Source organism: Netta rufina, assembly GCF_964035555.1.
Source record: "Netta rufina genome assembly, chromosome: 3".
Taxonomy (NCBI): Eukaryota; Metazoa; Chordata; class Aves; order Anseriformes; family Anatidae; genus Netta; species Netta rufina.
In genome coordinates, this window is record NC_140125.1 from 14903398 (window position 1) to 14920074 (window position 16677).

A 16677-nucleotide genomic window follows, 5' to 3' on the forward strand; every position below is an offset into this window, starting at 1 on the left:
AGTGCAACAGCCCAAGAGTGAGGGACCTACAGCCCTTGACAGGACCAGAGGTACTGCTGCCACCATCACACAGGCCTTGCACCACATTTCTTCCTTCACCACCAGAAATGGGTTCTTTGAAGAGATGGGTCTTTAATTTGAATTTTCCACTCCTCATACGTTCTTAACCAGGAACAGGGGCTCTTTACTCAGCCAGAGGTGACTTTTTTTTTTTTTAGAATTATAGAAACAATGCCTAGAAAATGCAGCAACTGGGAAGATGCAGTAACAGCTGGCACAGCTTGCTTCACACACAGACAACATGGTTCATGATCCCGAAATAAAAAGAAATCCAGCAGCTCCAGGTGCCCCAGGCCTGCCAAAATTACAAGGAGCTGCACAGTCTCTTCCATGGCCAGCAGAGATCTGGATGGAGGATCACTGGCACTTGAAGACAAGATAGATGCAGCTCCCTGTCCCACAACTGAGCAGGCTTTGGAAAAGGGGTGGGATCAGGACAGGTTAAACTGGGATCAGTGGGAGAGGGGGCTTTACCCTGACTCTCTCTTGAGGAGCCTCCAGGACCCTTCCCTCAAAGTTTATAAGGCAAAGGACACCACGCTGTGACCTGAGGAGATCTTTGGTTGTCTCAGCAGCATTCCTGGCCATCCATGTTTAACTAACATGCTGACCCAGTCTTTGCCACAAAGCATTTCAGTGCTTATCCTGGGGTGAGCGTGGGGGAAGCAAGCAGGAATGGAGCCGGGGCACCCAACAGCACCGTCCCTCCAGAGTTACAGTTTAAGCTGAAGGAACTAAAGGGCAAATTGTTTTTCTTCACCACTGGTCTTCCAAGAGCAAGGAACAGGAACTCTCGTCGATATGCTCTTGCATATTTAAACTACAAAGCAGGCCTAGCCTCCTCATCAGAAATGAGGTTACAGTTCATTGCGCTGCAACTCCTGGGGCTCTCTTATTCATAGTGCAATTGCTAAAAACATACATTATTTTACTGCTGTTCTTCTCTAACCCAAACACGTTCATTTAACCAGTCACCAGATACAGTTAATGATCACCATGTGTACAAATGCCATGGCTATGCCCTACCACTTGGTTGATTAGACCCAGGACCTGCCTGAAATGGCTTGGACCTGCCTGGCAGCAGTGAGAACAGGCTGACTGCTCACGTAAGAACCTGGAAAGAAGATTTGGCATTTTACCTCACATCTCTCTACATAGATTTTATTTTTTCAGCAGTCTTTCTTCTCCTTTTTAGAAGGCCAACTATTGGTAGAGAAGGAAGATTTTTAAATAGCCCAGTCATTAATGAGTTGGCTTTTTTCTTTTTTTTTTTTCTTTTTTTTTTTTTTTCTCCCAGTTGCACTTTTGAAATACCTTGTGTACAGAGCTGAAAGAGGTTGGCTGGTAAAAGTAGTGAGGGAATTGCTCTTTTAGCAATTAGGGCCACAACATGGGTAAGTCAATTGCTGCATAATAACTGGATATCTGAACAGTTGTTGTGGGTTGGTGTTTAAATGGCATTTTTCTGCTATGCTGCAGATTCTGAAGTGCTGCCTCTCCCCCAAAGTTATGCCTCAGTGCCTTGAAAATACATGATATATGCAAGATTGCAATAGCAAGGTAGTGCTTCCACCAGAGGCAATGACCTAGACTCCTCTCAGCCTCAGAGGGCAGAGGCGTCCCCATCTGACTGCAGCTCATTGCAGGCTGGCAGTCTATTTTTTCTATGATTTGCTCTTTGGACAGTGAGATCCTATGGAGTTGGCCAAAATCAGCTGAGATGGACCCTCTCAGGACACTGGCAGTATCAGGCTAAAGTGTGGTGGTGTGTCCAAATGCTCTTGGCAGGAGGTGTGTGCACGAGATTTTCTAGCTCAGTTGGAGAAAGCTGAGGAGAGGCCAACAGAGGCCTCCTGATAATCTTTGCTTTTTGCTGGAAGAAAGTGGCTTTTGGCCATTCTGATTTGGTGTCACATTTGGTTAAGGAATCAGAGACACAGGTAGCGTTTTCCTCTATCCTTACAGTTGCATGGAATGATATGGGAAGAAACGGAACCAGCTTATCAATACCTGGTTCCAAGGCTGATATCACTGGCGATTATTTATTTATTTATTTATTTATTTATTTATTTATTTATTTATTTATGATCATGGGATGGTCTACACAGCGCCAGGCCTGCTGGTGCCTGATGGGATATAATTCTGTCAAAGGGGGAAATCCTCTCTTGCTCAAAAGCTTTAATGTGAAGCCGCCTGAGCCACTTCCACATCTTCTGCCAGGTGTGACCATGGGTCCAGTCCACAGCCAGAGCTTGCATCCTGCCTGTTCCCCAGTCAGACGCAGCAGAGATGCTTTGTGACCCTTCCCACAGGCATTTTGTGGAACTATTGTCTTTGTGCTCTCATCTCACCAGTGCTGTTGAGAAACTGTAGCAGGGCAGAAATTCAGCCTGAATTATTAGGCTGGGTTTTAAGGAGGGAAGGATGAACCCGATCTATTCCTTCAGATAGGGAAAGACACAAGAAGAAAGGGAAATCCACTGCCTTTTGCAGAGGACAATCTTGTGTGAAGTAACACATTGCCATGGGCTCAAGATAGACACCTACCAGTTCAGAGAGCAGCACAAGAAGGGGATGAGCCAGGAGCCGAGGGGATCCCAGCACTGGCCATGTCCTCGCCAAGAGGGCACAGTCCCATAGGGTCTCAGCGCAGCCAGCAGGAACCTGGGTCCATTCAGAGAGCCCAGGCTGGAGCAGAAGGGTCTGGAGACAAGGCTACAAGGCAGGTCCAAGGGCCAGGGCTGGAGACAGGAATACATGTACATTTAATAAGGCTCAGACAGGGAAGGGGGATCCAGGTGTGAGCTTAAGTGGGCTCCTGGCCCATGGGCACAGGAGATGTGGGTGGCAGATGAAGCTGTGCAGTGCAATTAAGGCACATTTGTGCTCTCATGTCCCTAATATACCGCAACTTAAATTAAATGGCAGGGTTTTACCTCAAAAAGACATGTAATGCTGCCTGGGGAGCTTGGAGCAGAATTTAGCACTGTCTGGAAAGCTACTTTTGGAAATCCTGTGCAGACAGTAAAGGTGTGGGTGTGAAAGTACATGTAGCCATACGTTTTCTTCCACTGAAGCAGGAGATGGGGTGAAGTGGCTGCTGAGAGTGATTTGTATGTGATCACAGAGTGGGTGAAGCGGGGTTTAACACCTGATGGTGTTTTTCTGCCCAGGTGGCCTTTTGCTCATCACATTCCAGTAACTCCACAGCTCTTCTCAGCCTTCTCATCTTGTCCCAGACCATTCCCAGCTGGCCGTTCCCCCAAAAGGAGTTTTTTATTTTTTTAAAAAAAAGTGTCCAGGGGAGCATTCTTTACCACACAGCACCAGACCTCCAGCAATGGGAACAACTCCAGTTTCCTGCACATTTTGTGCATTGATATTAGTGTTCCACCAATTATCTTCCTTCCTCTTCCTTCCTACCAACTTTCTTATTTAAATCTAAGCATCCCCTAGCTCCTATCTGGGGTGACTGAGACTTCAGTTTTGATTTTTCTGCCCTGTGTTTGAGTAGGGACCCTCTTCTTTTGCAGTTTCATCAATACAGCAATAGTCGTTCTGACCCAGGCTTTGACTTCTTTAATCGAGAATCTCACTCCATACTCTAGCAGCAGACAGAAGTCTGGGAAAGACTGTAAGAACAAGGCAATTACCAAGTGGTACTTTTCAGATGATTTTCTTGCCTCCAGCCTAATCCTTGTTTGAGGATTCAGGCTCTGTGACAGCTCTTACTGGATGCTGTAATCCCAAACTGGATGCTCGATGTTTAGTTTTCAAATTACATCTAGGCTTTACATTAAAATTCTAACACAATTTTATTTTTAAATAATTTTATACGCCTGCAGACAGGTAGCATTGTGGTTTAGATGCAGTGCATGTCTTTATGTCTGTTCATCCCTGAGCACAAGTTTCTGAGTTCCTAATTAATTTATTTTCACACCAATCTTCTGAGCCTTTCATTAAAACTTTGTACCCCTTGTTGGTCTGCCAGTCCATCTGTCCTGCCTGTGGCATTGACAGTACTTCAGAGAATGTGGCTATAGGGATGCTGGTCTTTAGCCTCCTGCCTAACATCCTAAATGTTGCCGCCTGCCCCTTCCACCATCAGCCATACCCACACAGATGATAATCCCCAGCTCTTCATCATTCCCAGCCTCTTGCAGTGAGGCAGGTCCAACACACTCACCTCTTTGCAGAGCGTGAGCAACCGAGGAGTTATGATGATGTAGGAAAAAATAACGTACCTTGTGGGGAGATCTTATGGCAACCCGGGACACCGTGGTTGCAGCAGGAGGGGTCGGAGAAGCAATGGGAGCCCCAGTTGCCATACAACTGGAATGAAATCTGAGCATAACTGCAGCAAAAGCCCTTTGCCAAAAATTCAGGTAGCATTGCTGCTTCGCGTGGCAACACCAATGAACAGGAGAAGACACCGATGAAAAGGTAGACAGGCTTTTAATGGCATGATCAAGAAACCCCCTTTTAATAACAAATCTAATGACAACTGTGTCTGGTATGAACAAGAAATGGCATCATCGTTTATTTTTTTCTTTTTTAAGACGTGATCTGAAGTTATGACAAATGCCGGGTGGATCTGTACACAGACAGGGCCTCTGTGATGCATGCCAGATTTTATGGCCAAGAAATTTGCCATGCAGTTGAACCGGATTGTGGTTCCTGGTCGGAGTTGTACATTCTGTTTGCAGTGTGTAAACATTCTCGAGCTGCTTTCCTAACGAATGCAAAGGAGATATGTAGAGAGATTTAGCCTTGGGACCCAGTCGCATTCCCAGACAGTACCAAGGAGCAAAAGTCCTGTCTCCAGGCCAAAAGACTTTGTCGGACTGTGTCAAGAGGTGAAGGAAAACAACATCGGTGCGCCAGCTATGATGTCTGAGTGTAGAAGTGTAGAGTCCCAGGGTAATGTGTTGAAAGGAGATATACAAAATTATCTGCGTTTCCAGCTCCAATTCCCGTCCAGAGAAGAAGCGGCCCAGGTCCCACACGACAGCAGTGTCACTGACACTGGTTTTCACACATGGACTGGATTTAGATGTGGACTCCTTTCCTAGCCCCTATGTTCTGCAGAGCTCTTCACACCACCTGAGGATGGCAGCCCAAGAACTACCCTGGCACCCCAGCAGCCATTTACTCAAGTACCATGTAGACAGCAGCCCCTGCCTCCCTCAGCGACCCTGTGCTCACACCTCGGTCCCTACCAGGAACCTACCCGTGGATTTGCTGTGGTAGCTCCCTTCCTGATATCTTAAAATCAGCTGCCTCTGCTGTTACCATCAGCACAGTCCCAGTCCTTCAAATATCAGCAAGAGGCTGAGGAAGAGCAAAAAATATTTAGGGTTCTGCAGAGGACTTTGGGAGCCAGCCAGCAGGGAGTCCTTGGGCACTCACCCTGCTCTCAGTGGTTCAGACACACAAAACAAGAGGAAAGGACCTTGGAGCAGCTGGCAAATGGATGGGGTTACAGGTGGTTGCAAACGCCCAGGTGGTCCCTGTGTGCTTTGTGAAACCAGCCTATCGCAGACAGAGCATGGGCCAGTTAAGCCAGAAGAAGCTTGTTCAAAGCCAATCTCATCAGGTCCACAAAGGGACTTGTACCGTGTTCACGGGATTAATTTAACTGCAGTTTATTGATGTGTGGAGCAAGGCCTCGGGTGGGCATCAGTGTCTGTGCACAAGGAGTAGTGGTGGGATCATGCCACGGGGCAGTAAACTATACAGGGAAGGGAGAGGTGTGCTAAGGGACCATCGAGCTACTGCTGGAGCTGGTCAGGCTGTAAGGAGATGTTTAGCCATCTTCTGACAGAGGATCTACGCTGAGAAAACACCTCTGTGTTGGGAAGGAGAAACATCAAAGATATTCTTGCCCCAACACAACTTGCTTTGGATCGAAGCACGCCGTTAGCACACAACACCGTGCTTGTGTTGGTGAAGGGCCACCACCCAAGCGGTCTCCAGACCTAGATCCACGCCACACAGAGGTGTGTGGCAGTCCACTGGTTATTACAACTCTGATGGCAGGCACGAGGGCTGCTCACCATCCAAGATGGTGTGTTTTGTTCATGGAGCCTCACTTGCTCAGAGGGGTACCCTGTGTCGCCACCCATGTCACCGCACGCAGCGCACGGTCCTGCACACCCTGGAAGTCACGTAGCACCAGGGCACTTCTTTGAGGGTACCAGGATCCTTTTCAACCTTTAGCCACTATATATAATGGACACTACTTATATTATATTGTTATAATTTTATATATATTTATATATATATTATAATACTCTCTACTTAGAAAGGGCAAGCAAAGTGTCCTGCCTCTCACAACTTCCAAGCACAGCTCAGAGATGCCGGTGACTGAAACACCTTTTGCACCAAGACAAGCAGAAGTGTATGTCCTGCCAACCAAGTTCAGGTTAGTGTCTCCAGCACGTGTTTATGCCCTTCCACGGCATTAACCTGATGGGCACCATCAGTCTTTTTGCTCCCTCTGCCCATATAACCTGTCGTCATGCTGTTGTAGTGCTGAGAACTGTCTTTCAGATCTGCCATGCTCCCTTATCCCAATTTCTCTGTAAATGTCTCCTGGACAGACAGCAGCTATTGACGCATTTTTAGCAGCCCATCTTCTCAGCCAGCACACAAGAAAGCAGGCAGGACTTTTGCAGATCCCAGCAAAGCAAAAACTCTCAGCAGAGTGTTTGCGGCATCTCTCGATACCAGGTAGACTCAAAGACACTTTTGCTCCCAGCACGCACAAGACCCCACAAAGCTCAACTCTGGGCATACTCCTGAGCAAATCCAAACCATCCCTGCCACCCCCACACATGCACACACAGATACAAACACGGCAGTGGGCTGTTCCAGGAGTCCCCTCAAAAACTACAGCCCTGTGCAACTGGCCAGGACAGACCCTGCAGCAAACACACCAACAGGGAACCTATGTGTCGTGTCAGGCTGCTTCCAGAAATCCCCACAAATGTGGAAAAGTGTTGGGAAGTCTGCTTCTCCTCCCCCAACTCCAAGCACATTTATTTATTTTTTCTACATGTTTCCTCTGGTCTGGTCAGCTGGATCTTCTCTGCTTATGCTACTGTTGGTGTTTGAGCATCCCTGCGTGTCCTTGAAGCTTGGCAGAGCCCATGCACCATGCTCCATGGCAGGCAACAGCACGGCCATGCCTTTCCTGCCTTTTGTGGTTGTAACAGGGCATCTTGTCCTTCAGGGCTAGAGAAAGCTTGGATTGTCTGCTTTCACCCTCAGCCATCTAACTTTTCCCTAACACAACAGGTCGAGCTCCCTCCAAACATATCTGCTGTGTTTGGCCCCTGGGACCACGCTCACCTTTGAAGGGCAGAACTTTGGACATCAGAGTGAAGAGATCCAGAGCAGCTTCTGCATGGCAGAGGCTTTCCTGAGCATCTCTGCTGACAGCTGGAACAGGGAGCAAGTGTTCCGGTTTTGGCTGGGATAGAGCTAATTTTCTTCATAGAGGCTCATACTGTGCTATGTTTTGGATTTGTGATGGAAACAGTGCTGGTAACACAACGATATTTTAGTTATTGCAGAGCAGTGCTACCACTGAAGGGCTTTTCAGCTTCTTGTGCTGCCCTGCCAGTGAGGACCCAGGACAGATGGCCCAAAGCAACCAGAGGGATATTCCATATCATATGGCATCATGCTGAACAATAAAACTGGGGAGGAAATAAGGAGGAGGAGGGGACAATCAGAACTATGGCATTTATCTTCTCAAGAAGCTATTCCATGTGATGGACCCTGCTTTCCTGGAGATGGCTGAACATCTGCCTGCCGAGGGGAAGTAGTGAATGAGTCCCTGGCCCTGTGGGGTTAACCCAAACCAGCAAGGCACCAAATCCTGGAGCACATGCCGGTGCTCCCAGATCTCTGTGGATCCAGCTGCACCATCAGCCCAGCCCTGTCAAACAGCACGAGGAAAGGCTGTTATCTTCTGTGCTGGAAATCTTTCACTGACTTTCTGAAACCTGTGGGACCACTCTGGTGGCTCTCCAACATGTGGCATGTGTCTTGCATGATGGGGAAATGACTGCACCACACCAGGGAGCTGCCACCTTGGTGTCACCAGCATCCTGCCTACTACTTGCGGTTGGGTCATGGTAGGAAGACCTCTTAGAAGACACGTAGGTTTCTCAGAAAACCTTTTTAATAATAAAAAGTCACCACATTCCTGTGAAAGATTTTGCTGGATAGTCAATTCACAACTAAAAGCTTGCCCAGTTTCTTCACCTGCCATTCTCAGCTACTCAGTCTTTCCTGCTTTCCTGTGCTAGATGGATCTCTGCCCTGGAGCTTCTTCCCTGACATGGGTATAGCTGGGCCATGGACAACTCTAATTTAAACTTTCTCTTGAACAAATACAATGATTGTGCTTCACTGGCCTCCCATGATAAGGCAGGTTTGCTAATCCTATAAATAGTCCTACAGCACTCTTTCCAAGCTCTTTCAATGTCTTTTTGGCATGTCTAAGACCTGGATGGAGCATCTGGTAATGGCTTTGCTGACAAAGTCTTACCATCTAAGCACTCCAAAATGAATGGTCTCTTGACAAAGCAATAGGAGTGTCATTACCATTTGTATTTCCAGAAAGAATCTGTAAGTTTGGGTTTATTCTGTTTTCTAGTTTCAAAACACGTGGGGCGTATTTAGGCCATAGTTGGACCAAAACTTCAAACTCATGTGAAGGCATTGTGCCCCCAGAAGAAGTGGATGCACTCTCTGTCCTCTCCTTCCTCCACTTCTGGCAGAAGCGTTTGTGTGACCAAAGGCTAAACCTGACTGATGAACAGGTGAAAACTAAACCAGCAAACCGGAGTGCTTGTTGTCCTACTGGATCCATGTGCCCAGCCACTTCACCAAACAGCTGCCCCAGCGTAAGGTGGGACAGTGCAAAAAGCAGCTGGAACTTGGAGGGACCTCTGCTGTTGGTGGCAAAGGCAGCTCAGTCCATCAAACCACAACCTGGGTGTGGAGTTCCCAATGCTTCTCTTCAGAGATGAGAGCTGGGATGTGTTTTTAGACTAGAAGCTATGCTTCTTACTCTACAAGGGTGAACAACTTTTAAGGAGAACAACAAACATTTTGAGCTGTATAAAGTAAATTCCTAGTGTTGCCAACACTGAAACTGTTGTGTAAAGAGGTAATTCCCATCACCTATTTCTAGGCATTTCCCTCTTCAGATGTTCAAGGAGTGCCCTGTTCTCCCAGCCACCCCATCACAGCTCTCACGCTCCATGCTTTCCAGAGCAGTTCCCGCAGATGTGAACAACTTCAGGATTCCTTGGACTTGATGGCCATGAATGTGGCTGTTTGTATGTGTGTTCAATGAATCAAGGTTATTACCATCCAGATTCCTCCATCGAGCTTTTTTGTCTGCAAATATTTACTGACGCTGCTAGTTGCAGCTGCAGGAATGGGTGGGCAGAACATCCACATTTTTGTTCTGCCTCATGCAAAGCCTCTTTTAGGCATGACAATGGAGTGAAGCCCAAAGTATTTGGGTCTGGAGTGTTTCCCCCTGTGCAGTGAGGGGAAAATTTTGTGACTACTTCAAGATCTCATCAGGCTTAGACAGGTATCAATCCTCCTGGCTTAAATTTTCAAACCTTCCTAATTAGTTGGGGGGCTAAAAAGTTGGTGCATAATTCTAAGTGAGAGCTAAGCTTCTGCTCTGATAAGATTATTTGAAGAGCACAGCCCTTGCTTTTGTATTCACATTGTTAGTTCTCACGCAACGTGTGGAAGAGCTGAGCACCGAGAAAGAGAAAGACATAAACCCGATCTCCCCGTTAGAAATGCACGAGATACCCACGGTGTACCAGCAAACCTCTCCTTGCAAAGCAGCAGCTTTTGAATATACTACAGGATAATTATTTCCCACCCTGCTGTGTAGGGGAACTTTCAACCACAGTGCCAAAATTCACAAACACCAAGAGCGTGAACAATAAAGCACAAGGAATTTAGGTGCAGAGGGCACCTGAGCTGAAGGCATCCAGTGACTATTCACATCTTCAGGATGGAGCTGTGTCTGGTGGACTACAGACCTGCGGCACCGACCACATTTTGAGAGGTTGAGAGGAACCACCTATGTTGGGAGATGTGGTCTCCGCAGGTCACAGTTCGGTATTTGAGACAGAAGCAGCTGCAGTGTGCTCTCTTCCACATCAATTAGCAAGCGCTCTTGATTTCCCAGCAAGCTGCCAATACAGCCCTACTTCCACCTAAATACCTGCCACATGGGCATCTGCAGAAACAGACTGCCTCCTCTATGGGACACACTGGAGCAGGTAGGAGCATCCAGCAAGACCTGCCTGTCTCCCCCTCCTGCCTGCAGAGGCACCTCTGGGAAGGAGAGCAAAACCCCCTCCACCCCTCTCCTGCTCCTCTCCTCTCAGCTCACGACACATCCATCACCCTTGGCTGAGCTGGTGACAATCCTTCGCTTACACTGGTGGCAGGAGGTGACCCAACACTCAGGTGCTGGCAGCCAAGGCTGGTGTTCTCCAGCAAAGAGAGAGGAGGGAGCTGCTTGCAGGACAGGAGCCTTCCTCCCCAGCAGGCCTTGCTCTCATCACCTCTGCTCCTCTTTCTGAAGCCAGGGTCAGTATTGGCGACTGGTATTGCTAACAGAGAGAGGGGAATGCCTAGGGAGAGGGGAGGGTCAGGCACTAGGCAGGCTGCCTGGGTCGCTGCTTGGTGCTGTGCAGTAGCAAGCGTGAGCTGCGGACTGGATGTTTCCCTCGAAGAAGGCTCCGTGGCTCAGAGGCTCTCAGGCCCGTGGGGAGCTGATCGCGACGGTGTGGGGGGAGAGTGAGTGAAGCATTGAAGTACAGCTACTGCTATACACTCGTGGTTCCGGCATGGAAGGCTGTGCTGCAGCATCTCAAGTGTATACTATATGCAGAAGTTACCCAGTCTGTCAGGTTGGCAGAGGATCATTATCTGGCAGCTGCCTTACTTTCCGGGGACACCTGCTTTCCTTTGGTTGCTGGACTCTGAGTCTGGGTTTTTCCTCTTTGACGTTTTTTGGCCACACCAGGAGAGGGCAGGGAGTCTCCTGTTGGCCCCGGGGCCTGAGCTTGGGGCTGAGGTCGGGGGGAAGGTGGAACTCGCTGAAGGGCAGTCCCTGGCTTATGCTGCCGGCAGGGAGAAGGACTTTCCCTCCGAGGCAGCAACTGGCTTCTGGGGGAAGCACTGGGGTTTTTTGAAGGAAGAACAGGGCTCCGAGGGGATGCACAACTGGACCTCCGTGAGCTGCTCCGTGGAGGAAGAGAAGTGGAACTTGGTGAAGGAGGAAGCCGACTTTGTGTCTGTGTTGTTCGGCAATCGTTTGGGACATTTCCAGCAGGTCTCTGTGCCTGAAGCCTGCAAGGAAAGAGAAGAGGGGGGGATGAAGAGGAATTTCTGTGAGAATCTCCGGGCAGCTAAATGCAATAGCCAGGCCATGTGCTCCTATGGAGTCAAGGCCACGGTAAACATGCTGCAGAATTGAGAGCTCAACAAAAGAGGGATCTGCTATCAGCAGCATCAGACCAAATGAAAGAGCTCATGGAAGGGAAGAAGGCTTCACAGCCAGGGCAAGTGAAGAGGGGCTTGGCCTTTTGGCCAGACTCAGGCAAAGACAACAACAGAGGTGGGAATGTTAGACATCAGTGAGCTGAAATGACTGTAAGAAACAGGAACAGACCACTCATTCAGGTCAAGTGAAGGGTAAAGGAGTGGGAGGTGAGCAAATCCCCCACTGTGATTCCTTAACAAGTCCAATATCCTGCATTGTTCAGCATTTCAGGCTTACCTGTGGGCAACAGCAGCATCCTGTGGGGAGCTACACAGCACTGCCATTGCCACGGCTGTGGAGCTCTCCGACTTCATTGCCTCTAGCGGTGTTTTCACTGGCGTGATGGGCCGAGGAATTCTGCTCTTTGTGCTTATGAGTTTCTCTTCTTTCCCCAGGAGGCCAGCCTTCTCCTTCCCTGCCTTTCGTGGGATGGAGTCATCAGAGTCGTGGGTGTCCTCCTCAGAACCGGTGGCTGACAGGGTTTCTGAGGCTCGCCGCCTCTCGTCGCTGGAGGATGCTGAGGAGGACGCCCCTGAGGCCAGCCTAAGGAGGCGGTTTTGCCTCTTCTCCATCACGAGACGAGCCAAGTCAGGTTGCTTTGCCCTCTTATAAAGCCTCTCTTTGGCTGAGAGTGACGTTGAAAGATCTGAGCCAGTGTCCTCCTCAGAGAACAAAATGGGGATCCGGCTTCTATACCTAGAGCCCAGAGGCCTCCTGGGACCCTGCTGTGCTGTGTCCACGAGGATCTCTGCTGGCTTAAGGTGTTCTGTTACTGACGCTGACTTCTCAAGCTCAGGCTCCTTCGTGACCACCTCAGCAGGCTCTTCCAAATCCAGAGAGAGTGCTACTTTGTCCAAGGACTCTGGCTTGTCCTCAGGAGGCTTTGCTATGCCGTTGGGAATGGTCTGCTGCTCTCCCACCGTCTCCGAGGCAATTTCAATGTGATTAGCCGAAAGTGCACAGCTCTCTGTCTCTGCCCCTTCTAGCCCCGAATGGATGCTTCCATTCTCTACCAGCACCAGGTTATCTTCCAGCTCCTCTTCGATAATCACCTCTTCAAACTGGCCCGGGGGGCAGTACTCCTCGTGCCTCATCAGCTGGCCGCTGGAAGACATGACATTTAAGTGGGTCTTTTCAGCTATATGAACAAATGTGCGCTCAACTTTGGTAAACGGGGAAGAAGCTGTAGCCACTGCCACGGGAGGCTTTGGTTCGGATTTAAGTACTGAGGACAGGGTCCCTGGCTCAGATACATCTAGCTGGCTACCCATCGGCTGCGGCCGCTCGCTCTGAGGTGTCAGTGCGGCAAGAGTCCCCAGATCAACTTCTGGAGCCAAGTCTGTCATCACCGGGGATTTTTTAAGATCACCTGGTGAAAACAGCACTAGTGTTTTCGAGCCTTCCTCCAGTTCCAGGTCCCCATCAGCCGTGGAAGCTCGACCCTTGGATCCCTTCTGGTCATCGGCCAGGAGTGTGGATGGTGCACACTCCTGGCTGCGCTCTGTGCTTTTTTGACTCAGGTCACTGCTGGAACCACTATGCATGTCAATCTCGTCCCCTTCCTCCTCTGCCTCCTCCTCATCTTCTTCTTCCTCCTCGTCTTCTTCCTCGTCTTCTTCCTCCTCTTCTTTTCCATTCATTTCCAGATAAGGTTCCAGGGGTTTGCAAGGAGCAGTCAGGACAACATTTGAGAAATCAACTCTCTTTATCCGCTGGGATACCTTAGGCTTTTCCCAGTAGTCTGACACATCTTTTCTGAAGTCTTGGTAAGGCAAACTTAAAGGCACCGCCTTGGGCAGACCATTCATTTCAAATGACTTCAGTGTATATGCCTGCCAAAAAACATATAGGACAAAAGAAAAAGGTTAGTATTCAGACATATCACTGGCACAAACGTCATCAGCATCAACAACAGTGGGAAGAATCAGTGGAAAGCATCTAGACCATCATGATTCCAAAAAATACATTGGAGCAGTGACAACTCAGTTATTAGATTAGTACCAACCTTAGGAAGGAGAGATTCACAAAGACACTTATCAACAAAGACAAAAAAAAAAAAACATGCCAAAGGAGTTTCTTTGTTAGCAGTCATTAACTTGGACTAGAAAGGCCTCTTTGCAAGCAGTTCTTCATGATTTTGTCATGTCTCCCAATCTTCCTCAGTACTTACCTATTAATTTCATATATTTATTTCAGTACTTATATATTCATTCCTTCCTTACTGGAACTATTCAGCAACTCTCTTTTATGCCCAGGCCACAGTGAGCTCAAGGACCCCTCTGGGGTAGATACATTTCCTAACCACTTCAGAGTACCATCCAAAGTTGTCCCACAGCAATAACCTTTGTAGCTCTTCTATGCCCCCCTGCTGTGCTTTCCATCTCTCCCTTCTGCTTCCATTTTATGTCCAGCAACTTCTAATTCTGTCTTCTACAGGCATCCGTTTTCATTAAAATGACCAGCCAGTAAGTCACGAATGCTGACACAAAAAGTACCTTTATTAGGTTCTGGTGTGTCCAACCACCAAAAGCAATGGAGAACTGAACTGTTGGAGGAGACACGTATTTCAAGTTGCAGTTTGTGGAGGGATGACTGCCCATAAGGCTACAGGAGTACACTGTGAAATGTTTGAAAATAAAACTAGTAGAAAAGCAACAGTTCACTCACACTCTTGACTGAACAAGCAAAAAAAGGACAAAATAAATAGGAAATGCCTATCCAAGTTTAGTCTAATTAATTAATTAATTAATTAATTGTTTGTAAATGAAAATTGTAGTAGCAATACTCTGCAGAATGGATTTCTTTAAATATATTTAGGTGACCTCTTTTCTCTAGAGAATTAGAAACTCTCATATCTTTTTACTCCAATGCCACAACTTCAATTTGCACTGAAAATCTCCTTGTTACATCTCTCCTAATAATTGTGCCTGAAAATGTAAGATCTTTATGCTCACATGGAACAGGGACATGTCAAATAGATTTGTGGGCAGCTCTGAGCAATTATGCATGGTGATAGATTGTTCTTCCAAAATGAAGAGACACTCATTATTCAGTACTCCTGGATTCATTTGTATTTTGGTTGTTTCCTCATTTCTCCTTAACCATTGACAAAACCTACCTGCTGCTGCCTTCATTTTTCTATCAATCTTATAAAATAAATCACAGGCTGGCTTTGGCAATGCCTTTGGAGTCCAAAGCTTATTCCCATCTCTCCTTAAAGCAGAAACCTGGCTCTGAGGATGGCCCTGTATTAAGCAGATTTTGGCTGTTACTGATTCACTCTACCTTTTCCATCAGGTTGGCAGACGTGGAGCTTTGACTATTTAGATGGACGTACCACCATTTGCAAAAGAAATTACCCACTAGGCTTCCTCCCTCTTTTTCTCCGAGGCACTTCCTGGAAATTAATCCATTTGGAGCCCAAGGTTGGATTTGTCCTGTTGGCTAGATTTGCTCTTCCTGAGAAATACACCCACTGTACAAATCTGCTTATCCCTGGAGTCCTGGTTAAGCAGGCGTGCTTCCCCAGCTTTGGGACTGGACCTGAACAAAGAAGCTGTGACCAACGTCTTGCTTTGTGCTGAGCTTCCCACTGGAAAGGATGCTCCGACACCAACAGCAGGTCACTCACTGCTCTACTTCACCCTGCTGTAGTTGATAGTACACTTGGGGGATCCTATGAACTTTTGATATTCATTTTATTCTCTGCTTGTAGCTAATATCTCAGCAGCCTTCTGGGAACAGGGAACATCAGCACACCCAATGTGCACACAGTTGGCATACTGTTTTAGTATCCTCTGTCCTGTCTCCAGCAACCACTCTTTCTTCAACCATTCTTTCTTTTGCAAGACATCAGAAGTTTTTCTGAGATAATTTTTATATATATATATAAAATATAACAAACCAAGCAAAAAGGTACGACCCTGAGCTGAATAGCACAACATTGCTGTAATATAAATTACGGTTCTTGCCCTCTTCTGCTCTGGTTATCCTTTGCTATTGTTGAGTCATGCTGCAGATACTTTACCAAGCTCCACATATTTCCACCTCTGCCTGTACAAATTCCTTGTGGTATTCAGCAAATGGACCGACTGCCTTTCTGTCTGTCATTTCATTTTCTCTGTGTATTTTCTATTGCCCTGCTTGGACACTGCAGTGATACAACATTGATTGTTTGGCTTCTGCCTACCTTTGGCAGACTTGGACTATTTAACCTGTCGCATGCACTACCCAAAAACTGGCAAAATTCATTCCTCAAAGCATCCTGAGGCTGTGGTTATTTTGTCACTGCAAGCCCATCATGGAGAAAATCCAAAGAGCATAAATATGCCAAAAACGAAAGACAAAAGTTATTAACAACCCCAAGTAAAAGAGATGTTGAAATGAGTCTTGGGCCAAATATTACTTTAACACATATTTTCTTACCTTCACTACTATCACCATCTGAAGCTGTTAACAAGGAAGACAATCCCAGGGAGTCAAAGTCTGAGACTGTGTTCACTGTTGAGTTAATGTGATCAGCAGCTACCTGCAAGTAGCCATGCTGCTGAACAGGCTGTTCCTACTCTGAAGCCCTCAGCAGAGAAGGTTGTGTCCTCTCTTGACATACATCACATGTCTTTGTTGCTACTGCACACTCACTTGCTCTAGGACTGTTCCTCAGGGGCTGGAGTACAACCTTTCTGCTCTGCTGTACCAATGGGGAGGACTTGTAGGAGGATACTGGAAGGTCAGGACTAGAGAGGCTTAGCTCATGTCTCAAATTTGTAGAATAACAAAGATGTATGGAATATCTGAAGGTCGCTGCTCTGATCACACCTCAAAGAAAGACCAACTTAGAGCTGGTTGCTCTGGGCCTTTTCCAGCTGAATTTTGAGTATCTCCAAGGATGGAGATCCCACAGTCACTTTGTGACCCTGTCCAAGTGTTTGACAACCTTCAGGGTGATTTTTTTTTCTTTATATCTAATTCCTATATCTAATTTTCCTTTGGTGCAATTTTTGTCCAGTGTATCA

General features: G+C 47.4%; 1 protein-coding gene across 1 annotated transcript in view; it reads right to left on the minus strand.

Annotated features, from left to right (window-relative positions):
* Positions 1-11042: 11042 nt before the first annotated feature.
* The window catches only part of TTBK1 (tau tubulin kinase 1), a gene marked incomplete at both ends in the record, with an annotated part of 82463 nt that continues 76828 nt past the window's right edge, over positions 11043-16677 (minus strand). Inside the window, 2 exons of the mRNA XM_084284164.1 lie at positions 11043-11469; positions 11900-13494. Coding sequence (XP_084140290.1) covers positions 11043-11469; positions 11900-13494 — 2022 coding nt within the window. The remainder of the gene's footprint in view (positions 11470-11899; positions 13495-16677) is intronic.